The sequence below is a fragment of the Felis catus genome, chromosome A3 (genome assembly GCF_018350175.1).
Source record: "Felis catus isolate Fca126 chromosome A3, F.catus_Fca126_mat1.0, whole genome shotgun sequence".
NCBI classification, from domain to species: Eukaryota; Metazoa; Chordata; class Mammalia; order Carnivora; family Felidae; genus Felis; species Felis catus.
In genome coordinates this window covers 51,920,861-51,946,911 of record NC_058370.1, presented here as the reverse complement: position 1 = coordinate 51,946,911, position 26,051 = coordinate 51,920,861, and the positions used below count along the sequence as shown (strand labels likewise).

The following is a 26,051-nucleotide window of genomic DNA, read 5'->3' as shown; positions in this document are numbered from 1 at the left end:
TTTAGATCACTGAGTAGTATTCCATTAGATAGATAGATAGTTATAATCTGTATATATAGATATAATCTTCTTTATCCATTCATCAGTCGATGGACATTTGGGCTATTTCCATAATTTGATTCTTGTTGATAGTGCTGTTATAAACATTGAGATTGATGTGCTTATTTGAATCAGCATTCCTGTATCCTTTGAATAAATACCTAGTAGAGCAATCGCTTGGTCATAGGGTAGTTCTGTTTTAATTTTTTTTTTTCAGTATATGAAGTTTATTGTCAAATTGGTTTCCATACAACACCCAGTGCTCATCTCAAAAGGTGCCTTCCTCAATACCCATCACCGACCCTCCCCTCCCTCCCACCCCCATCAACCCTCAGTTTGTTCTCAGTTTTTAAGAGTCTCTTATGCTTTGGCTCTCCCACTCTAACCTCTTTTCTTTTTTTTTTCTTCCTTTCCCCCATGGGTTTCTGTTAAGTTTCTCAGGATCCACATAAGAGTGAAAACATATGGTATCTGTCTTTCTCTGTATGGCTCATGTTACTTAGCATAACACTCTCCAGTTCCATCCACATTGCTACAAAGGGCCATATTTCATTCTTTCTCATTGCCACATAGTACTCCATTGTGTATGTAAACCACAATTTCTTTATCCATTCATCAGTTGATGGACACTTAGGCTCTTTCCATAATTTGGCTATTGAGAGTGCTGCTATAAACATTGGGGTACAAGCGCCCCTATGCATCAGTACTCCTGTGTCCCTTGGGTAAATTCCTAGCAGTGCTATTGCTGGGTCATAGGGTAGGTCTATTTTTAATTTTCTGAGGAACCTCCACACTGCTTTCCAGAGCGGCTGCACCAGTTTGCATTCCCACCACCAGTGCAAGAGGGTTCCCATTTCTCCACATCCTCTCCAGCATCTATAGTCTCCTGATTTGTTCATTTTGGCCTCTCTGACTGGTGTGAGGTGATATCTGAGTGTGGTTTTGATTTGTATTTCCCTGATGAGGAACGACGTTGAGCATCTTTTCATGTGCCTGTTGGCCATCCGGATGTCTTCTTTAGAGAAGTGTCTATTCATGTTTTCTGCCCATTTCTTCACTGGGTTCTTTGTTTTTCAGGTGTGGAGTTTGGTGAGCTCTTTATAGATTTTGGATGCTAGCCCTTTGTCTGATATGTCATTTGCAAATATCTTTTCCCATTCCATTGGTTGCCTTTTAGTTTTGTTGGTTGTTTCCTTTGCTGTGCAGAAGCTTTTTATCTTCATAAGGTCCCAGTAATTCATTGTTGCTTTTGATTCCCTTGCCTTTGGAGATGTGTCAAGTAAGAGATTGCTACGGCTGAGGTCAGAGAGGTCTTTTCCTGCTTTCTCCTCTAGAGTTTTGATGGTTTCCTGTCTCACATTCAGGTCCTTTATCCATTTTGAGTTTATTTTTGTGAATGGTGTGAGAAAGTGGTCTAGTTTCAACCTTCTGCATGTTGCTGTCCAGTTCTCCCAGCACTATTTGTTAAAGAGACTGTCTTTTTTCCATTGGATGTTCTTTCCTGCTTTGTCAAAGATTAGTTGGCCATGCTTTTGTGGGTCTAGTTCTGGGGTTTCTATTCTGTTCCATTGGTCTATGTGTCTGTTTTTATGCCAATACCATGCTATCTTGATGATGACAGCTTTGTAGTAGAGGCTAAAGTCTGGGATTGTGATGCCTCCTGCTTTGGTCTTCTTCTTCAAAATTACTTTGGCTATTCGGGGCCTTTTGTGGTTCCACATGAATTTTAGGATTGCTTGTTCTAGCTTCGAGAAGAATGCTGGTGCAATTTTGATTGGGATTGCATTGAATGTGTAGATGGCTTTGGGTAGTATTGACATTTTGACAATATTTATTCTTCCAATCTATGAGCACGGAATGTTTTTCCATTTCTTTACATCTTCTTCAATTTCCTTCATAAGCTTTCTATAGTTTTCAGCATACAGATCTTTTACATCTTTGGTTAGATTTATCCCCAGGTATTTTATGCTTCTTGGTATAATTGTGAATGGGATCAGTTTCTTTATTTGTCTTTCTGTTGCTTCATTATTGTGTATAAGAATGCAACTGATTTCTGTACATTGATTTTGTATCCTGCAACTTTGCTGAATTCATGTATCAGTTCTAGCAGACTTTTGGTGGAGTCTATCGGATTTTCCATGTATAATATCATGTCATCTGCAAAAAGCAAAAGCTTGACTTCATCTTTGCCAATTTTGATGCCTTTGATTTCCTTTTGTTGTCTGATTGCTGATGCTAGCACTTCCAACACTATGTTAAACAACAGCAGTGAGAGTGGGCATCCCTGTTGTGTTCCTGATCTCAGGGAAAAAGCTCTCAGTTTTTCCCCATTGAGGATGATGTTAGCTGTGGGCTTTTCATAAATGGCTTTTATGATCTTTGAGTATGTTCCTTCTATCCCGACTTTCTAAAGGGTTTTTATTAAGAAGGTTGCTGAATTTGTCAAATGCCTTTTCTGCATCAATTGACAGGATCATATTGTTCTTTTATTAATGTGATGTATCACGTTGATTGATTTGCAAATGTTGAACCAGCCCTGCATCCCCGCAATGAATCCCACTTGATCATGGTGAATAATTCTTTTTATATGCTGTTGAATTCGATTTGCTAGTATCTTATTGAGAATTTTTGCATCCATATTCATCAGGGATATTGGCCTGTAGTTCTCTTTTTTTACTGGGTCTCTGTCTGGTTTAGGAATCAAAGTAATACTGGCTTCATAGAATGAGTCTGGAAGTTTTCCTTCCCTTTCAATTTTTTGGAATAGCTTGAGAAGGATAGGTATTATCTCTGCTTTAAACGTCTGGTAGAACTCCCCTGGGAAGCTATCTGGTCCTGGACTCTTACTTGTTGGGAGATTTTTGATGACTGATTCAATTTCTTCGCTGGTTATGGGTCTGTTCAAGCTTTCTCTTTCCTCCTGATTGAGTTTTGGAAGCGTGTGGGTGTTTAGGAATTTGTCCATTTCTTCCAGGTTGTCCAGTTTGTTGGCATATAATTTTTCATAGTATTCCCTGATAATTGTTTGTATCTCTGAGGGATTGGTTGTAATAATTCCATTTTCATTCATGATTTTATCTATTTGGGTCATCTCCCTTTTCTTTTTGAGAAGCCTGGCTAGAGGTTTGTCAATTTTGTTTATTTTTTCAAAAAACCAACTCTTGGTTTCGTTGATCTGCTCTACCATTTTTTTAGATTCTATATTGTTTATTTCTGCTCTGATCTTTATTATTTCCCTTCTTTTGCTGGATTTAGGCTGTCTTTGCTGTTCTGCTTCTGTTTCCTTTAGGTGTGCTGTTAGATTTTGTATTTGGGATTTTTCTTGTTTCTTGAGATAGGCCTGGATTGCAATGTATTTTCATCTCAGGACTGCCTTCGCTGCGTCCCAAAGCGTTTGGATTGTTGTATTTTCCTTTTCGTTTGTTTCCATATATTTTTTAATTTCTTCTCTAATTGCCTGGTTGACCCACTCATTCTTTAGTAGGGTATTCTTTAACCTCCATGCTTTTGGAGGTTTTCCAGACTTTTTCCTGTGGTTGATTTCAAGCTTCATCGCATTGTGGTCTGAAAGTATGCATGGTATGATCTCAATTCTTGTAAACTTATGAAGGGCTGTTTTGTGACCCAGTATATGATCTATCTTGGAGAATGTATCATGTGCACTCGAGAAGAAAGTATATTCTGTTGCTTTGGGATGCAGAGTTCTAAATATATCTGTCTAGTCCATCTGATCCAGTGTATCATTCAGGGCCCTCATTTCTTTATTGACCGTGTGTCTAGATGATTTATCCATTGCTGTAAGTGGAGTATTAAAGTCCCCTGCAATTACCACATTCTTGTCAATAAGGTTGCTTATGTTTGTGAGTAATTGTTTTATATATTTGGGGGCTTCCGTATCGGCGCATAGACATTTATAATTGTTAGCTCTTCCTGATGGATAGACCCTGTAATTATTATATAATGCCCTTCTTCATCTCTTGTGACAGCCTTTAATTTAAAGTCTAGTTTGTCTGATATAAGTATGGCTACTCCAGCTTTCTTTTGACTCCCAGTAGCATGATAAATAGTTTTCCATCCCCTCACTCTCAATCTGAAGGTGTCCTCAGATCTAAAATGAGTCTCTTGTAGACAGCAAATAGACGGGTCTTGTTTTTTTATCCATTCTGATACCCTATGTCTTTTGGTTGGTGCATTTAGTCCATTTAAATTCAGTGTTATTATAGAAAGATACGGGTTTAGCATCATTGTGATGTCTGTATGTGTTATGCTTGTAGTGATGTCTCTGGTACTTTGTCTCACAGGATCCCCCTTAGGATCTCTTGTAGGGCTGGTTTAGTGGTGACGAATTTCTTCAGTTTTTGTTTGTTTGGGAAGACCTTTATCTCTCTTTCTATTCTAAATGACAGATTTGCTGGAAAAAGGATTCTCGGCTGCATATTTTTTCTGTTCATCACATTGAAGATCTCCTGCCATTCTTTTCTGGCCTGCCAAGTTTCAGAAGAGAGATCAGTCACGAGTCTTATAGGTCTCCCTTTATATGTTAGGGCACGTTTATCCCTTGCTGTTTTCAGAATTTTCTCTTTATCCTTGTATTTTGCCAGTTTCACTATGATATGTCTGCAGAAGATCGATTCAAGTTACGTCTGAAGGGAGTTCTCTGTGCCTCTTGGATTTCAATGCCTTTTTCCTTTCCCAGATCCAGGAAGTTCTCAGCTATTATTTCTTCAAGTACACCTTCAGCACCTTTCCCTCTTGCTTCTTCTGGAATACCAATTATGCGTAGATTATTTCTCTTTAGTGCGTCATTTAGTTCTCTAATTTTCCCCTCATACTCCTGGATTTTTTTCTCTTTTTCTCAGCTTCTTGTTTTGCCATAATTTTATATTCTAGTTCACCTATTCTCTCCTCTGCCTCTTCAATCTGAGCCGTGGTCATTTCCATTTTATTTCGCAGCTCGTTTATAGCATTTTTTACCTCCTCCTGACTATTCCTTAGTCCCTTGATCCCTGTAGCAATAGATTTTCCGCTGTCCTCTGCTGTTTTCAAGCCCACCGATTAATTTCTTGACTATTATTCTAAATTCACTTTCTGTTACATTGTTTAAATTCTTTTTGATCAGTTCGTTAGCTGTTGTTATTTCCTGGAGGTTCTTTTGAGGGGAATTCTTCAGTTTGGTCATTTTGGATAGTCCCTGGAATGGTGCGGACCTGCAGGGCACTTCCCCTGTACCGTCTTGAGTAACTTGTGTTGGTGGGCGGGGCAGCAGTCAGACCTGATGTCTGCCCCCAGCGCACTGCTGGGGCCACAGTCAGACTGGTGTGTACCTTCTCTTCCCCTCTCCTAAGGGCAGGATTCACTGTGGGGTGGCGTGGCCTGTCTGCGCTAGTTGCACACTGTCAGGCTTGTGGTGCTGGGGAACTGGTGTATTAGCTGGGGTGGATAAGCAAGGTGCATGGGGGCGGGAGTGGCAGGCTCAGCTCGCTTCTCCTTCTTCTCCTTTGGTGATCCGCTTCAGGAGGGGCCCTTTGGCACCGGGAGGGAGTCAGACTCGCTGCTTGAGGGATGGATCCGCAGAAGCACAGCGTTCGGTGTTTGCGCGGTACAAGCAAGTTCCCTGGCAGGAATTGGTTCCCTTTGGGATTTTGGCTGGGGGATGGGCGAGGGAGATGATGCTGGCGAGCGCCTTTGTTCCCAGCCAAGCTGAGCTCTGTTGTCCGGGGCTCAGCAACTCTCCCTCCCGTTTTCCTCCAGCCTTCCCACTCTCCGAGTAGAGCTGTTAACTTATAACGTTCCAGATGTTAAGTCCCGCTTGCTGTCTGAACACACTCCGTCTGTCCCGTCCACTTTTGCCAGCCAGACTTGGGGTCTCTGCTTAGGTGGCAGGCTGCCCTTCCCCCCCGGCTCCCTCCAGCCAGTCCGTGTAGGGCACACCGCCTCTCCGCCCTTCCTACCCTCTTCCGTGGGCCTCTCGTCTGCACTTGGCTCCAGAGACTCCATTCTGCTAGTCTTCTGATGGTTTTCTGGGTTATTTAGGCAGGTGTAGGTGGAATCTAAGTGACCAGAAGGATGCGGTGAGCCCAGCGTCCTCCTATGCTGCCATCTTCCCCTCTGTTTTAAATTTTTTGAGGAACCTCCGTACAGTTTTCAACTGAGTACTTTTTATAATTTCTTGTTTTTTTTTCATAGCAGTATTTGTTAGGAAGTCAGTAAATATTGTGGTAGATTTGAGTAATCCCTTAATATTTTAAGACTACTGCAGATTGCTTAAGGTACGACTTCTTCAGGCACTTGTTTAATAACTCTCTCTGTACATGGCTGCATGTCATAGTTTTCTGAGGATTTCAGGGCACCCAGAGATGGGTTCCTCTTGGCTGCAAGACTTTTAGAGCACTGTTCCCTCTCTGATAGCCTCCGTGCATCTTTTCTGGGCATACATTGTCTGTACGCAACACACACTCATTTCTCCCTTCCTGCTCTTTGTCATCCTCTTTGTTCCATTCATCTCAGTTTGAGGAAAATGAAAAATAATTATGCCTGGACTTGTGTTTCCGGCTACATGGTGGATTTTCCCCCTGAAAAACAATTGAAAATATAGGATAATGTAAAAAAAAAAAAATAAATAAATAAATAAAGGGTGAATATATTTAAAAGTTAACATAATTAAGTAATATTTAAGCTACTGATTGTGAGCTGGGAATCTAGAAAGGCAAGCAGTGCACTGAAAGTGTCTTTCACTTTAAGGGTGTTTGCTGGACTGAGTGAAGTGAAACTTTTTCTTTGTAAAAATTCATGTAATTTTTATTTTGGCTCCCTACGGTCTGTGCAAGATGGGGAGTAAAATAGGAGACCCCCTTCTTAAACCTGGCGTTCTGGGAGTAAAATAGGAGGCCCCCTTCTTAAAACTGGTGTTCTCAGGAAGGCTAATGCAAGTTAAAACCACAGCTTTCAGTATTAACAGAAAATAAACTCTGACAATACAGTGTTGGCAAAGAAATGAAGCAAGAGGAACTTGCTCATCTGCTGCTGTTGGGAGAGTAAATTAGTATCACCACTTTGGGAAGCATTTTGGCATCACTAGCACAATTGAACATGTACATGTACCCTGTGATCCAGCATTGTTGCTGTTAGTCATATACTCTAGGTAAACTCTTGAATGCGTGTAACAGGAGCCATGTGCATAGAGCATCTATGTAGACAAACAGCTCACGTATCGACCTATAGTAGAATGTTGGCATATAAAAATATAAAACAAGAAGTAGTGAAGATTTTGACCTGATTCTGTCATTAACATAAGAACATATTTAAAGGAGGTTATAGAAATTACATAATTGCATCATTAAATGATTACAGATATTATATAAAGTTTAAAACAGGCAAAACAATAGGCAAAACAAAGTCTTAAAATTTTTTTTTACCCAAGTAGTAAAAATTTAAAAAGTAAAGCAATGGTTAATGCTATATTTGGCTTAGTAGTTAATTTGGTTTAAGGGAGAGAAGGGAATGTGATCGGGGGCTTCTGAGGTAATTTTCCATTTCTTGGCCTAGGCAGTTTAATACATGAATGTTTTCATGCACTTTGAAATCAATTTTGACATAATTTCAGACTTACAAAAAAGTTGCAAAAAGAGCAAAGAGCATCTGTAAGACCTTTACACAGATCTTCTAAATGTTAACATTTTATCACATTTATTGTATAATTCTTTCTCTCTGCAAGTCTGTACTTGGAGACTTCTTGTTTTGTTTTGTTTTGTTGTTTTTGAAAGAGAGCATGAGTGGAGAGGAGGGACAAGGGAGAGAGCGACAGAATCCCAAGCAGGGTCCATGCTTAGCATGGAGGCTGACATACGGCTCGATCTCGCGACCGTGAGATCACAACCTGGGCCAAAATCAAGAGTCAGGTGCTCAGCCGACTGAGTCACCCAGGCAGCCCAATACTTGGAGACTTTTTAACAATACTGTAATTCACATTTAAAGTAACTTTCTGAAGATTACTCTGAAATACTTAAAACTGTAAATTAATAAGCTTGATAATTTTTTTTACCAGTTGCCCAGCCAACTAATTTGGCCGCAAATTCAAGAAATTGGACTGAATGTTGTAGTGATGCAAGTGACTGTCCTCTGAGACGTGTTCGCTATCCGACATCTAAAGTACCAAACAAGCAGAGAATACTTCCATATCAGATTAATCAGATATATGATGAATTATTTCAAATACATCAGAAACTGCAGGTAAGAACTCAAAACTGAATTTAGAATTCAGATGTATTTATGTTCTAAATACCAAACATTTATAAAATTTGAATAGAGTATGTCATTTAAATTATTTTAGGTAAGTCTGTTGAGATACGGTGAGAAGGGACAAGTTTATTACAATTATTGAAGGGAAATTTTATAGCTGAGGGAAAAATTTAAATGGTGTTTTTATGAATAGGTACATTTCTTGGATTTCAGACTGTCTGGTGTTTTATGTTTATTTCTTTATTTCCATCCCATCCTTGCTTCTGAAATAAAACAATATCTGCTGGTAAAATGTGCTTTTTCTCTTTTTTTTTGTTTGTTTGTTTATTTATTTAGAGAACCAGCAGGGGAGGGGCAGAGAGAGAGAGCATCCGAAGCAGGTTCTGTGCTGATAGCAGAGAGCCCGGTGTGGGGCTTGAACTCACAAACTGTGAGATCATGACCTAAGCTGAAGTCGGATGCTTAACTGACTGAGCCACCCAGGTGCCCTTAAAATGTGCTTTTTGAAGTAGTGTTCCTGATGCATTGTTTTAAATACTTATACATAAGAAGTTCTCTTGTCACTTCTCACCAGAATTCAGTTCAGAACATTGATATTTTGTCTTCTTTGGGATTTTTTTATTTCTAAAAGATGTAATTCATATATTTATCAAGTGTCCACTAGGTGGGAGTACAGAAGGAAGCAAAAGTATGTATAATACACAATTCCTGACTGAAACTGTTCTAGCTGGAATTGTACATATGTTTGCATACAATGAAATGGTTACACATTTTTTTAAAAACTAGTATTAAAAAAAGAACAACCCAGTATTTCATTTTGTCTAAATAATTCAGATTATAATTACTATAGCATTTCAGGAAAATTATTTTTGCCTAAAATCACTGGAGAAAAGCTCAAGGAGGGTCTAAAGTTGACTGAGAAAAAATTTAGAGAGGAGGTGGGAAGGCCATTCCAGGTGGCAAGGAGTTGGAGGGGAGAAGTTTTGGGAAAGGAGTGATTTGTCATACTGAGTTTATCAGCCTGTCTGAAGAAAGAACAGCCAGGCTAGCTGTTACAGGCTTTTTTAAAATGTGCTTTGTTTTTTTAAAGAGAACTTTTGGGGCGCCTGGGTGGCGCAATCGGTTAAGCGTCTGACTTCAGCCAGGTCATGATCTCGCGGTCCGTGAGTTCGAGCCCCGCGTCAGGCTCTGGGCTGATGGCTCAGAGCCTGGAGCCTGTTTCCGATTCTGTGTCTCCCTCTCACTCTGCCCCTCCCCTGTTCATGCTCTGTCTCTCTCTGTCCCAAAAATAAAAATAAACGTTGCAAAAAAAAAAAAATTTTTAAAGAGAACTTTTTATTTATTTATTTATTTATTTATTTATTTATTTATTTATTTATGTCTTTGTTTATTTTTAATGTTTGTTTACATCTGAGAGAGAGGGAGAGACAGAGCGCAAGTGGCTGAGGGGCAGACAGAGAGGGAGACAGAATCTGAAGCAGGCTCCAGGCTCTGAGCTGTCAGCACAGAGCCGGATGTGGGGCTTGAACCCATGAGCCATGAAATCATGACCTGAGCTGAAGTCAGACACTTAACTGACTAAGCCACCCAGGTGCCCCTGTTTTTGTTTTATTTTTGAGAGAGGGAGCGCGTGCACATTGCGGGGAGGAGCAGAGAGAGAGAGGGAGGCAGAATTGGAAGCAGGTTCCAGGCTCAGCTATCAGCACACAGCCCAGTGTGGGGCTTGAACTCAAGAATGGTGAAGTCATGCCCTGAGCTGAAGTCCAACTGAGCCACCCACGTGTCCCAGCTGCTACAGGTTTTTAAGCAAATGAGTGGCAGAGTAACAAATAGCGCATTGGAAAGATTATTTTACTAATAATTTATAAGATAAAAAAGAATTAGCAGGCAAAAAAGAATAAGCAAGTTTGTAAAGACACATCATTTACTGTAAACACAATATAGATACAAATATTTAATTAAAAATGAAGTGCAGTGGATTAATCTAGTTTAATTTATAGTTGAATCTAACTTAAACATTTTTTTTGGTCATCTGTTATGTTATTAAGTGTACATATTTTGTCTTACTCTTTGATTTTATTCAACATACATTTGAACACTTGTTAATATGTATTTGCATGCTTGGTGTTGAGTGTATGGAAGTAAATAAAATATATATGGTTCTTGCTACACATAGCTTATTAAAATCAATTGTGAGCACTCATATAGTTATACTTTTGTAAATTTAAGTAAATAATATAGGTACAGTATGAAACCTGATTGGGATAGATTGAAAGGTCAGGTAAGGTTTTCTGAGAAAGTAACATTTAAATTAAACTGTGGAGGAAGAGTAAGGGATAAGCCCTACTAGACTGTGATGGTCTAGTATGAGAAGCCCTAGAAGCCTGATGATATGTTCATTCAAGGAAATTGTATCAAGTAACAGGATTTTTAGAGTAGGGGAATTGCTTAATGTAATGTATGCTTATTAAATCAATGGGTTGTAGGGGCATAGGTGTGGAAGTTGGGAGACTGGGAAGGATATCCTCCTGTAATCATGCAGGTGAGAGGTAATGGTAACTTGGACTGGATGGTGGCAGAGAAATGAAATTGAATAGAGATTGCTTTTTTGTAGGTAAAATTGGCTAGACTTGGTGTAATGAGTTGAATGTGGTATAGGAGAGAATAGGTGTCTGGGATGATTCCCATATTTCTGGTTTGTACAACTTGGAAGAATAGATATAGAGAGAAAGATCAAGATTTTAGTTTGGAGGATTAAGTTTGAGAATTTAATGGAGACATAATAGTTAAAAGCTTGGCATTTAGAACAAAGGTCTTGGATGTGTAACTAAATTGGGAGTCATTCACATAGGTATTTAAAGCTCACCTGTAGCTGAGATCTAGAGAGAGGGCAGAATGTGAAGACATGTGACTAGTCTGATGGTGTCCTGGGTTAGGATGATGGGTAGAAAGAAGTGAATGGAGTCTAAACATTTTTAAGGGATGGGATCAGTAGGTCTTGGAGATTGTTTTGATATGGAAGGTGTACAGTAGGGTTTTATTCTTTTTATTCTTTTTAATGTTTATTTATTTTGAGAGAGAGAGTGGGGAAGGGGTAGAGAGAGAAGAAAAGAGAATCCCAAGCATGGGATTGCTGACAATCCATGCTGATAGCTTGGAGCTGGATGCAAGGCCCAGTCTCACTAACTGTGAGATCATGACCTGAGTGGAAATCAAGAGTTGGATGATTAACCAACTGAGCCACCCAGGCACCCCATTCAGTAGGGTTTTAGTCAAGAATGAAATGTAGGTTTATTCTTTTGGCTATTGGATAAATGATGCTGCTTTTTGTTAAGGGTAGGGAACAAAACTGGAGGAGGAGAGAATTCTGTTTTTTTGAAATTTATTTTTTCCTTTTGAATGTTTTTTTGAAATGTATAACTTCAATTTTTGTGCAGGAAATAATTCCTTTATTATTATTAGTATCTTTTCATTTGCAACATTTGACTAGATAACACTGTATTTTAGTTTTTAAAAGTTTATAAAATACTTAGGACCTACAGAAAAACATAGGGAATATTATAATATCAACTGTATACCCATTAATACTGCATAATGCTAATGTTTTATTAATAATTCTATATATTATTTTTAAAAGAAGTAGAGTATTTCACTTAGAGTTGAAACAGCCTTCTTCCCTCCCATTTCTTCTCCCTTTTCCCAGAATTAAGCACTCCCTTGAAATTGGTGTGGATCCGTTGTGTCCTGTTTTAGCACTTTTATGTATTCACATGTAGTAATTGCTTTGAATGTTTTAAAACATTACATAAGTAATGATATATTGTGGATTTCTTTTTGTAATTTCTTTGCTTCATTCATTGTTATATTTTTGAGATTTATGTGTTTGGAAAATGTAGATCTAGTTCATTTTATTTTTTTATTTTTTATTTTTTAAGATACTCATTAAAAAATTTTTTTTAATGTTTATTTTTGAGAGAGAGAGAGACAGAAACAGAAGCAGGGGAGGGCAGAGAGAGAGGCAGATACAGAATCGGACGTGGGCTCCAAGCTCCGAGCTGTTAGCACAGAACCTGATGTGGGTCTCCAACTCATGAGCCATGAGATCATGACCTGTGCTGAAGTTGGATGCCTAACCTACTGAGCCACCCAGGCACCCCTATTTAACTGCCATGTAGGATTTCGGCCTCTAAATAAACCACCATTATTTATTTCTGTATAAATATATAAGATGGAGTTTATACTTTACAAACAGTTCTGTTTAAGTATCCTTAACTTATAAGAAAAAATGTGCAGGGTGCTACTAAATTGTTCTCCAAAGTGGCTGTGCCTACTTATTTACGTTCCCATCATCAACATCCCACAGTTGTCTTTCCCCCATAATCTGATAGCTGTCTCACTGATGTAGTTTGCATTTTTTTGTCTGTGAATGTTAAATCCATTAAGATGATTCTGAGTTCTGACACTAATGAGACCATATTTTTAAGCGAACCAGAATAGTAATTTGCAGATGCATATTCACCACTTTGAGTAAAAGTACCAATTTCTTTTATATTAAATCTGAATGTTAAAAGTATATGAGATGACAACTCTGTTTTCAGGATTTAAGTTTCAATTTTGTAGAATTCTGGGATTCTTTGTTAATCAAACAATATAAGCATCATAGTAGGACATTCTGGCTTTCATCATGCTGAGATAAAAGAATTCTAGCAAGTTTTTGTTAACAGTTGACCAATGGTGGTACATCTGTTAATGATTGCATTAGAATGCATCTCTTCCAAGGCTAAGTATATCTCCCTCAGGAACTGCTGGAACTGAGGCAGGTGAAGGCAGGTGGAGGCCTGGTCCCAGAAAGCTTCTACATCTTCTGCTGTCTTCTGTATTCCCTGTGAAGTTAGAGATGAGGCTGTCTGAATAGAATGGTGTAGGAGGGAGGTGAGGTTTCAAAGTAAAGAGTGGAGAAGGCTTGAAATAAACACTGTGGAGAGTGAGAGAGAGAGTGAATCATGAAAATATAAAATGATTTCTGGAATCCGATATAGTTTCCATGAATTTACAACAGTATAACTTTTCCTGATGTGTGAGTTTTCTCCATTGGTATGGAGTAGTGCGGCACTGAGGCTGGGAAGGTGCTTAGTACTGTAATGTAGGGCTGGGGCCTTTCAGTCCAAGTGAAGGACAAGAAGGGAAGGGGGCAGAGAGTATAGGAAAAGAGCAGATGGTGAAGTTGAAGTACGACATGGAATTGAAGCTGGAAAGGGGGTTATTCTGCATAGTACTGATGCATTTTGTACCTCAAATTCTCTAGAGTCCTCATAGTAGAATCTCACTATGTTGTCACATCATTTTGCAACAAGATAGAATTTCTGTGCAAGCTTACTTGCTGTGCTAGTCTGGCTGTTACTGTAATCCACACTTTACTTGTACCCATGTAGTCCTAAACACCATTTGATTGAGCTACAACCTCAGTAAATAAAAACATAATTTGTAGAGTTTGTGAATATATTTTCTAAAAACACTTGAATCTGACATTTTAATACAGTGTGAAACTGCAGCCCAACAGGAGTTTGCTGAAGAACTTCAAAAGCGGGAGCGTTTTTTAGTTGAAAGAGAACAACTGCTTTTCAGACATGAAACTGCTTTGAGTAAAATTAAAGGTGTCGAAGAAGAGGTTCTTACAAGATTTCAGATTATAAAGGAGGTAACTATATAGCATTTGATTTCACAGTAATATAATTTGTGTTTTTCTTCTTAATTTAGATTCACTAGATCTTAGCATTTTGTCACATTCTTCTCCAACCTCCCTTCCCCCCACGTATTTTTTCCTGGGCCATTTGAAACTCATTTGCAAAAATCATGACTCAACACCCCTAAATACTTCCTTAGTATTATCACTACTTAATCTTAGGACTATGTGTCTCCTAAGTAAGCATAAGGACATTTGCTGCATGGTTAACATATTAGGAAATTAATGGTACTTGAATAATTTAATGTAATACACAGTCCACATTCACTTTCCCAGTTGGGCCTTGAAATCTTTTGTTTTTATTTTCTGATCAAAGAACTAGACAGAATTCTTGCATTACATTTGATTTTTATGTCTTTTTGGTTTCTTTGAATGTAGAACAGTCAACCAGTTTTCTTTTTGTAAGACCTTTCTTTGAAGATTCCAGGCCAGCAGTCTTATGTCATGTCCTGGATGGATTTGCTAAGGATTTTATTCAGGTTAAATATTTTTCTCAAGAATATTATCTAGGTGATATAGTATACTTTGTTTCATATCAATAGATACATTACTATCTGTGTAACTTACAGAGAATGAATTTCATTCTGTATTGAAAAATGCATATAGTCTTGTAATCACCACCATAATTCTGATAAAGAATAATTCTAGCACCCCAAAGGTTTCCTTACACTCCTTTGTAGTTATCCCTCCCTGCTCCCTGCACCCCGCCCTGGCAACCCCTGACCTATTTTCTGTCCCTATACTTCTGCCTTTCCCAGAATGTCATGTAAATAGAATTGTGATTTTTCTTTATCTGTGGTTTTCAGCAGCAATTCAATTAGGAGGTATCTCCACATGTTTTTCTTTGAGTTTACCCTGTTTGGGGTTCCCTGAACATCTTGACTTTGTAGATGAATGTCTTTTACCAAATTTGGGAAGTTTTCAACCAGTATTTCTTCAAATATTTTTTATGTTCCAACTGCTTTCTCCTCCTTCTGTGTCTCCAGTGACTCATATGTTAGGTCTTTTGCTGTTACAAACTGCTGAGGCTTTGCTCCTTTTTCCTCATCTATTTCTTCTGTGTTCTTCAGATTTGATAATATCTGTTGTCTGTCGTTATGTTCATTGTTTATCCTTGCATATCCATGTTGCTACTGAGATCATCTAGTGAATTTTTTGTTTCTGATATTTTATGTTCTAAAATTGCTAATTAGGTTCTTTTTAGAATTATGTTTAATTTTCCTCATGAGCATTTTTCTCTTTCCATTTGCATTCATTTGTATTTACCTCATAGGACACACCTAAAAATTCAACATCTGGGTCATGTAAGGATTGGTATTTTTCTTGTGACATAGTCACATTTTTCTTGTTCTTTGCATGTTCAGTGACTTTTGGATTATATTTGGGACCTTGTGGATATTATACAGATTCTGGATCTGGTTATAATCCTCTGGAGAATGTTTCTTTTTTTAAGCAGTCAACCCAATTGAGTTGTTTGTTTATAAATTGAAGTATAGCTTATGGACCTTATGTTAGTTTCAGATGTACAACATAGTGATTCAACTTTTATATATATTATGAAATGCTCACCACGATAAACTAGTTACCATCTGTCACTATATAATGAATGCTATTCAATATTATTAACTATATTCTCTATGGTGTACTTTACATCCCTGATTTATTTAATTTTATAACTGGAAGTTTGTGCCTTTTGACCACCTTCACCTGTTTTTCCTACTGCCTACCTCCTCCCCTCCCATCTGGCAGTCACCACCAATTCTTTCTTTTAGGAGTCTGTTTCTGTTTTATTTTGTTTGTTCATTTGTTTTGTTTTTAGATTTTATGTATAAGTGAAATCATGCGGTGTTTGTCTTTCTCTGACTTCTTTCACTTAGCGTAATACCCTCTAGGTTCCTTCATGTTGTCACAAATGGTAGAATTTCATTCTTTTTTACGTCTGAGTACTATTCCATTGTGGATTTATACAACATCTTTATCCATTCATCTATCAGTGGACACTGAGGTTTCTTCCATATCTTAGCTATTGTAAATAATGCTGCAGTGAACATAGGTATGCATATATCTTTTGAAATTAATGTTTTCATTTTCTTTAGGTAAATAACCAACAGTGGGATTGCTGGATCATATGGTATTTTTATTTCTAATTTTTTGAGGAACTTCCATAGTGCTTTCCAGAGTATCTGTATCAACTTACATTTTCACCACCAGTGCACAAAGTTACCCTTTCCTCACGTCCTTACCAATACTTGTTATTTCTTGTGTTTTTGATACAAGCCATTCTGACTGGTATAAGGTGATGTCTCATTGTGGTTTTGATTTGCATTTCCCTGACAATTTTAGTGGATTGAGCATTTTTTTCATGTACCTGTTGGCCATCAGTATGTCTTCTTTGGAAAAGTATCTGTTCAGGTCCACTTCCCATTTTTTATTTAGATTGTTTATTTTAGTGTTGAGTTGTATGAGTTCTTTATATATTTTGAGTATTAACCAGTATCCACATTTATCGGATATATAATTTGCAAATATCTTCTCTTGTTCAGTAGGTTGCTTTTTTGTTTTATTGTTTCCTTCACTGTTCAAAAGCTTTTTAGTTTGATGTAGACCCAGTTGTGGTTTTTTTCCCCCCCAATTGTTTATTTTTGTTTTTGTTGCCCTTGTCTGAAGAGACAGACCAAAAAAACATTGCTAAGACTGATGTCCAGAAGTTTACTACCCTTGTTTTCTTTTAGGAGTTTTATGGTTTCAGGTCTTACATTTAGATCTTTAATTCATTCCTAATTTATTTTTATATATGGTATGAGAGAGTGTTTTCCTAAATTAAGAAAGTTTCATTCTTTTGTATGTAGCTTTTTAGTTTTCTCAGCACTATTTATTGAGGAGACTCTTTCCCTATTGTATCTTCTTTCCTCCTTTGTTGTAGATTACTTTACCATATAAGTGTGAATTTATTTTGGGGCTCTCTGTTCTGTTCCCTTGATCTCCATGTCAGTTTTTGTGCCAACACTATACTGTTTTGATAACTATAGCTTTGCAGTATTGTTGGAAAACTGCGAGGATGATACCTCCAAGTTTGTTCTTCTTAAAGTTGCTCTGGCTGTTTTGGGTCTTTTGTGGTATTATTTGTTCTAGTTCTATGAAAAAGGCTGTTGGTATTTTGGTAAGGATTGCATTCAATCTGTAGATTACGTTAGGTAGTATGGGCAATTTAACAGTACTAGTTGTTTTAATCCATGAGCATGGTATATCTTATTTATTTGTGACATCTTCTATTTCTTTTATTAATGTCATATAGTTTTCAGAGTAAAGGTCTTTCACCTCCTTGGTTAAATTAATTCCTAGGTATTCTTATTGTTTTTAGTGCAATTGTTAGTATGATTGTTTTCTTAATTTCTCTATCTGCTATTATGGTATTAGTATAAAAACACAACTGATTTCTGTATATTAATTTTGTATCCTGCAACTTTACTGAATTCATATATTCTAATAGTTTCTGGTGAATTCTTTATGGTTTACTATATAGAATATAATGTCATCTGCAGATAGTGACAGCTTTACATCTTCCTTACCAACTTGGATGTCTTTTATTTCTTTTTCCTGTCTGATTGCTGTGGCTAGGACTTCCAATGCTGTGTTGAATAAAAGTGGTAAAAGTAGGCATTCTAGTCTTATTCCAAATCTTAGAGTAAAAGCTTTTAGCTTTCACCTTTGAGTATGATGCTAGCTATAGCTTTCCAATGTATGGCCTTTATTACGTTGAGGTATGTTCCCTCTGTACTCACTTTGTTAACAGTTTTTATCATGAATGGATGTTGCCTTTTGATAAATGTTTTTTCTGCATCTGTTGAGATGACCATATGGTTTTTATCCTTCATTATTTTAATGTGTCATATCACATAGGTGTGTGAATATTGAGCCATTCTTGCATCCCTGGAATAAATCAGGGTAATCCTGGCCTCAGAGTGAATTTGGAAGCAGTCCTTCCTCTTAAATTTTTTTGGGAATAGTTGAGAGAAGAATAGGTATTAACTCTTTGAATGTTTGGTAGAATTCACCTCTGAAGCTAGCTGTTGACAGTTTTTGATTACTGATTCAATTTCATTACTAGTAATTGGTCTGTTCAGATTTTCTGTTTCCTGATTCAGTTTTGGAAGATTGTGTACTTTTTTTAAAAATTCTTTTATTATTATTATTATTATTTTATATTTGAGATAGAGAGGCAGACAGATAGTGTGTGAGCAGGGCGGGACAGAGAGACACAGAAACAGAATCCGAAACCGGCTCCAGGCTCCGAGCTGTCAGCACAGAGCCAGATTCAGGGCTCAGACTCATGAGCTGTGAGATCAGGACCTGAGCCAAAGTTGGATGCCCAACCCACTGAGCCACACAGGAGCCCTATCTCTCACCCTTCTTGATGTGTCTGTTTCTTTATGTTTTTACCTGTGAAAGAGCTGTCCTGCTAGTCTTCAGGTCATTCTCAGAGGGAGTTGCTGTCCATGTAGTTGCAACCTTGGTGTGTTCATGAGAGGAGGTGAGCTCAGGATCTTCATACTCCATTTTCCCTATTCCATCCTCATTAGATTTAGGCCAGGGTTCTTTCTCACCTTCTGTGGGAAGTGACCCAATCTCAGTTCAGTTTTCAAAGCTTTGGAGTTGTACCTGTGCTACTTAGGTTTACTCTAATACTCAGGCAATGGTTTAAATCATTTCAGTTCTCAAGACCCTCAGTATGGTGCCTGTGTCTTTCCCATGCTTGCAGAATTGGGGGTTAGTTTGAGATGTGGGTGGTATTTTTAAACCGAACTCTGATCTCTCCACCTTTGCTTTGCCACTTTTGTCTGTGCTATGCTTAGAGTTTAGCCAGATTTCTACAGGTGTTTGTACACCTGAATGAAAAGATTCTTTTTCTGAGTCTCTTCTCTGAGATACTGCACACATTCCGTGGCTCACAGTGGCCCTTTTCCTGGCTTCCCTGACTGTAAAGGCAGAGTTTCTCTCAGTTTAGCAGCCTACAGTGCTCTGCTGCACTTCAGAGTGCTGGGGGCCTGCCCTGGGGCAAGACTGCTACAATTCCCTATTTCTGTTTAGGTTTTACAGTCTTTAGGGTTACTTTTTGTGTTTTGTCTAAGGTTTTCAGTTGTAATCAATAACAGAACTAGAATGTAGTGGGCTTATCTTGCCATTCCGGAAATGGAACTCATATCCTGTTTTTTAACATCTTTTCGATTTGGAAAAATTTGGACAGTGAGAATATTAACCTAATGTTTGAAATACCTGTATTTGTGGTTAGATACTAAGTTATTTAAAGAATCATTTAATGTAATAATAAAATTGCATAAAGCTAATGTTTTCACGTGGTTGGAGTTTTAAACAGGGCAAAAGAAGAAATGCTTGGATTCTCAAGAGGTTTCCATACTAGACTTCTTGATTTTTTTTCTCTTTAGATTTGTCTGCTATTCTTAAGTGTAAAGATAACAGCCTTTTTTTTAATAGTTCCTATATGATTACTTGGAAGAAAGAAATTAATTCAATTTTTTTATTTCCTATAGAAATTTGCTTGTTTTAATACATTATGAATAAATTGAGAATAAAAGATGACATGTATTTGTACTTTAAATAAAAAAGTGCCATCTCGTTTAAATGTGATTAGAAGGTTAATTGATTTCAATTATTTATAAAACTGATTAAGGAAAGTCAAATAGTTTAAGACTCAGATATATTAATATGTTTTTAAATTTGAGATGTAAACAATTAGCTACTTTATGAGAATAAGAAATTAGTTCTATATCTATGGATATTTATTCCTCAGGGTAACTTAAATCTTAAATTTTAACTTATAAAGCTATGAATTGCTAACCAGACTCTTGAAGATCAGAAACCCAGGGAGCCTGGGTAGCTCAGTTGGTTTAAATGCCTGACTCTGGTTTCAGCTCAGGTCATGATCTCACTATTTGTGAGATTGAGCCCTGCCTCAGGCTCTGCACTGAGGCAGAGAACCTGCTGGGATTCTTTCTCTCCCTTTCACTGGCCCTCCTTCTCTCACACCCACTCACTCACATTCTCAAACATTAAAAAAAAAAAAAAAGATCAGAAACCCTTCATTGTTTTATCATTCCATGGTGTGAAAGAAATTATTTTAGTGAGTTTCAGTGGACTCTTTTGAGCAGAAGCACAAAATAGTTTTTTTAGTAAGTACTTAACAAATGCTTTCAATGCTTAGTTATTACTTTGTTTGATGACATAGTTTTTATAATTAATTGTGGTATTAGTCATATATGCTTAAATACATTGATTAAAGTCCTGATTCAAGGAGTTCTATTTTTTTTTTTTAATGTTTACATTGAGAGAGAGGGGGAGCACTCACGTGCACGAGGCACAGAGGGGCAGAGAGAGAAGGAGAGAGAGAATCCCAAGCAGGCTCTGATCCATCAACGGTGAGCCTGACACAGGGCTTGATCCCATGACTGTTGAGATCATTACCTGAGCTGAAATCAAGAATTGGATGCTTAACTGACTGAGCCAACCATGCGCCCCGAGGAGTTCTAATTTTTAATTACTTTGTGTTCAGTAGCGTTTGTGACATGGAATCCACACCTAATTTTTAAATCAGATTTTTTTCCCCTTCTAGCAGCACAGTGCAGAAGTTGAGCACTTAACTGAAGTTCTTAAGGAAAGAAATAAAGAAAGTAAGAGGCTAAGGTCCTCTTTTGATGCATTAAAAGAATTGAATGATAACTTAAAAAAGCAGGTAAGATCTATTTTAGCATATACTAGATTTCAAAATATTCTTAAAACTTCTATCATCTATACTTAAATTATTTATCAAAGTCATAGAATATATTCTATCTAGAGAAATTTTTTTATTAACTTTATTTGCTAACTTTATTTTGTATAATACTTCCAAATATAAATATGGTATTCTTAAGCTTTTGGTTTTTCATCATCTATTTTAGCAACTAGTTGAGATGCTTTTGCAATTTGAAATTTTTAAAATTAAAAACAAGCAAAAAAACCTGCTTGATAACCTGGGGATTTTTAGGCATTTAGCTAATCTAATACTACTTCTTTTAACTGCTATTTTACACCACTGCTTATTTAACATTCGTTTATTTTCTGGGTATCTATTATGTGCTAGGCAGTGTACTAGAAGGAAGCCTACACATTGCTTGTAGTCCCATGAGTATAGAGTGCTATCATGTTGTACTGTGATTATGTGTGTGATGTAATCTTGGTTGCTACTTAATACTGAAGTTGCAAATATTTTTATGAGTTGTATCTTTTTTTCTTTTTTTGTTTGTTTAACTTTCGCCAGTTTTTGACTGAAAGATGTGAAAGAATATGTTGAAGAGAGATGAGAGACTGATTGTGTGTGTATTTGTGGGAAGAGGAGAAGTAGATGAACAGAAACTGGGCTAAACCCAGTCACTTCAAAAATTAAAGCTTTGGGCTGGAAAACTATATGGATTCTAAGCTCAGACTCTCAGAGATAATATGAATCCTGGAATATGTTCTCAGTTTCTCTTTTTGATGTCCTGTAGTCACGGCTTGTTACAGCTTTTCTCAGTGGCCTTGATAACTAGGGATACTGTTTCTCATTTGATCTAAGTTCTTTGGCTTCTCTGAATTCATTTATGGTCTCCCACAGTTGGAGTATGGCCTTCACTTACGGTTGTTTGGAAGCCTGCTTTATCCCTGGTGAGATTACTTTTTCCCATCACACTCAGTGTAGTGCTGTCTCCCTCTCTTTTTTAAATTGTAGTTGACACACAACATTGTATTAGTTTCAGGCGTACAAATTAATGATTTGACAACTTTGTATGTTACGCTGTTCTTACCACAAGTGTAGGTACTGTCTGTCACCAGACAACTCTAGCACATTTTTTTTGAGAAGGGTTTCTTTAACTACTAGCCAAGGAGCATTGTTGCCTATACCTATCTTTTAAGGTTATACAATTCTTAATAGTCTTGCATGTGTTTGTATCAGTATCTGGTGAGCGGAGTGGATATGTAATTATTAAGTGATCAACCTATTGATAATTGGATTTTTGATCTAGTATGTCCAAACTGAAAAGGCTTGGGAGAAACCCTTTGGTACCAACTGACAGAATGCTTTTTAAAACAATTTTTTAAGTTCATTTATTTTGAGAGAGAGAGAGCACATGAGCGAGAGAACACAAGTGGGGTAGGGGTAGAGAGAGAGGAAGAGAGAGAATCCTAAGCAGGCTCCCCACTGTCAGCACAGAGCCTGATGTGGGGCTTGAAATCATGAACTGCGAGTTTATGACCTGCATCGAAATTGAGACTCAGATGCTTAACTAACTGAACCAATCAGGTGTCCCCGGGGTGCTTTTTTATAGTTACTTTGTTTAGTGTGGATAAGGGATCATTTTTTGTTTTCTGTTAAGGATGAAATAGTAAATACTTTGGACTCTGTGAGCCATACAGTCTGTCACAATGACTGAACTCTGACATAATGCAAAAGCAACTATAGTCAATAAGTGAGTGAGTATGGCTGTGTTCTAATAAGACTTTATAACAACAGTGTTCAGATTTGGCCCATGGGCTATAGTTTGCACTATGAGTGATATATACAGCTGACCCTTGAACAACACGGGTTTGCACTGTTATACTTACATGCAGATTTTTTTGATAAGTAGTACAGTACTGTAAATATATTTTCCTTAGGATTTTCTTAATAACATTTTGTTTTCTCTAGCTTATTTATTGTAAGAACATAGTATATAGGAGTAAAACATACGAATTATGTGTTAATTGACTGTTATCACTAAGGCTTTTCTGGTCAACAGTAAGCTATTGTAGTTAAGTTTGGAGAGTCAGAAGTTCTATATGAATTTTTTATTGCTTGGAGGTCAACACCCCTAACCCACACATGGTTTAAGGCTCAACTGCATTTCAAAATAGCTAAATAAAAAGGTAAGTTATTTCCACGACTGTCCTAAGTAGTAATTTGTGGCACCAGTGGGCATAAATAAGTTTGAAACAATAATAACAACATCAACGATAACAAATCCATTAAGTCATGCTAAGCTGAGGAGGCAAGGATTAATATTCAGGACTCACCAGGCTGGAGAGTCCCTGTGGACAACATAGGTCCTCGGTTGAAAAAGCAGCAGGGAAGACACTGTTAAATACTGAGAACAAACTGAGGGTTGATGGGGGGGGGGGGTGGTGGGAGGGAGGGAAGGGTAGGTGATGGGCATTGAAGAGGGCATCTTTTGGGATGAGCACTGGGTTGTATGGAAACCAATTTGACAATACATTTCATATACTAAAAAAAAAAGGCAGCAGGGTTGCACTCTAGGAAGATGCCAATTAGAGGTAGATGGAACCCTCCTCTGATTGAAATTTCCTAAATGATCTTAGTTCCTGTTTAGAGTAATCAGTCTCCATTTTGAATTCCTAGAATGAGCCCTCTTTTTTTTTTTATTTGATTTTTTAAATTTACATCCAAGTTAGTTAGCAGACAGTGCAACAATGATTTCAGGAGTAGATTCCTTAATGCCCCTTACCCATTTAGCCCTTTCCCCCTCCCACAACCCCTCCAGTAACTCTCTGTTCTCCATATTTAAGAGTCTCTTATGTTTTGTCCCCATCCCTGTTTTTATGTTATTTTTGCTTCCCTTCCCTTGTGTTCATCTGTTCTGTGTCTTAAAGTTGTCATATGAGTGAAGTCATATTTGCCTTTCTCTGACTAATTTCGCTTATCATAATATTCTCTAGTTCCATCCACATAGATGTAAATGGCAAGATTTCATTCTTTTTGATTACCGAGTAATACTTCATTGTATATATACACCACATCTTTATCTATTCATCTGTCGATGGACATTTGAGCTCTTAGAATGAGCCCTCTTTGAAAGAAGATATCATGTGCATAGATTTGTAAATTTTCTTAGTCATTCTGTACGAAATTAATAATTACACTAAGGGCAGAATCACATGACTATGAAGAGAACAAAAATGCCCCAGACAATACGAATATACCTGCGAGTGATCCAGATATTGGAGCTACTAACCATGACTTTAAAATGATGATTACAATTAAAAAACTGATAGGGATGCCTGGGTGGCTCAGTTGGTTAAGCGTCTGACTACGGCTCAGGTCATGATCTCAGGGTCCATGAGTTCAAGCCCTGCGTCAGGCTTTGTGCTGACAGTTCAGAGCCTGGAGCCTGCTTAAGATTCTGTGTCTCCCTTTCTCTCTACCCCTTGCCCACTCTCATTCTGTCTCTCTCTCCCTGAAAAATAAACATAAAAAAAAGTTATTTTTAAAGTTCAGAAAGTGATTAGTATGTTCAAATAAGTAGGAAAAAAAGATTGAGAATTTCATTAGAGAAGCAGAATATGTAAAAAGGAATTAAATTGAAATTCTAAAACTAAAAAATGCACTAATTGAATTTCAAAACTCCAGTGAAAGGATTTAACAGTAGATAAGTCACAGCAGAAGACAGGATTATTGAACTGGAGGATCCTTTCCTAAAAAATCTTGAAGTGAAAACATTGGAGAAAGTATAAGAAACATTTGTTAAAAGCTTTAACATGGAATTCAAAAAGAGATAATAGGGCTTGATAAATTACTAGCCAGTTTGATCAAAAAGAAAAAGGAAAGGACCCAAATCAAGAATGAAAGAGATCACAAGCAACACAGAAGAAATAAAAGCAATAATAGAATATTATGAGCAGCTGTATGCCAATAAAATGGGCAATCTGGAAGAAATGGACAAATTCCTAGAAACATATAAACTACCAAAAGTGAAACAGGAAGAAGTAGAAAATTTGAACACACATATAACCAGTAAAGAAATTTAATTAGTAATCAAATATCTCCCAAAAATCAAGAGTCCAGGGCAGGTGACTTTCCAGGGGAATTCTACCAAACATTTAAAGAAGAGTTAACACCTATTCTCTTGAAGCTCTTCCAAAAGATAGAAATAGAAGGAAAACTTCCAAACTCTTTCTATGAGGCCAGCATTACTTTGATTCCAAAACCAAAGACCCCATTAAAAAGGAGAACTACAGACCAATTTCCCTGATGAACATGGATGCAAAAATCCTCAACGAGATATTAGCCAACCAAATCCAACAATACATTGAAAAAAATAATTCACCATGACCAAGTGGGATTTATACCTGGGATGCAGGGCTGGTTCAGTATCTGGAAAACAATCAGTGTGATTCATCACATCAATAAAAGAAAGGATAAGAACCACATGATCCTCTCAATAGATGCAGAGAAAGCATTTGACAAAACGCAGCATCCTTTCTGATAAAAACCCTGAGAAAGTAGGGATAGAAGGATCATACCTCGAGATCATAAAAGCCACATATGAAAAATCCAACGCTAATATCATCCTCAATGGAGAAAAACAGAGCTTTCCTCCTAAGGTCGGGAACAAGACAGGGATGTCCACTCGTAACCACTGTTATTCAACATAATATTGGAAGTCTTAACTTGAGCAGTCAGGCAACACAAAAGGCATCCAAATTGGCCAGGAGGAGGTCAGACTTTCACTCTTCGCACATGATATGATGCTATATATGGAAAACCCAAAAGATTCCACCAAAAAACCACTAGAACTGATTCATGAATTCAGCAAAGTTGCAGGATATAAAATCAATGCATAGAAATCGGTTGAATTCCTACACAACAACAATGAAGCAACAGAAAGAGAAATCAAGGAATCAATCCCATTTACAGTTGCACCAAAAACCATAAAATCCCTAGGAAGAAATCTAACCAAAGAGGTGAGAACTCTCTACGTTGAAAACAGTAGAAAGCTTATGAAAGAAGTTGAAGAATAAACAAAAAAATGGAAAAATATTCCATGCTCCTGGATAGGAAGAACAAATATTGTTAAAATGTCAACACTATCCAAAGCAATCTACATATTCAATGCAATCCCTATCAAAATAACACCATTCTTCACAGAGCTGGAACAAATAATCCTAAAATTTGAATGGAACCAGAAAAGACCCCGAATAGCCAAAGCAATCTCGAAAAAGAAAACCA

The 26,051-nt window shown here is 37.3% G+C and overlaps 1 protein-coding gene across 10 annotated transcripts in view; it reads left to right on the top strand.

The window, feature by feature from the left end:
- The window catches only part of CCDC138 (coiled-coil domain containing 138), a 148,278-nt gene that overhangs the window by 5,913 nt on the left and 116,314 nt on the right, over positions 1–26,051 (top strand). For 8 of the 10 annotated variants that reach the window (XM_045053975.1, XM_045053979.1, XM_045053974.1 and 5 more), the window contains 3 exons: positions 8,084–8,268; positions 13,817–13,975; positions 20,649–20,768. In XM_045053975.1, the coding sequence (XP_044909910.1) occupies positions 8,084–8,268; positions 13,817–13,975; positions 20,649–20,768 (464 nt within the window). The remainder of the gene's footprint in view (positions 1–8,083; positions 8,269–13,816; positions 13,976–20,648; positions 20,769–26,051) is intronic. The other 2 variants (XM_045053977.1, XM_011281075.4) reach the window with 1 other exon arrangement.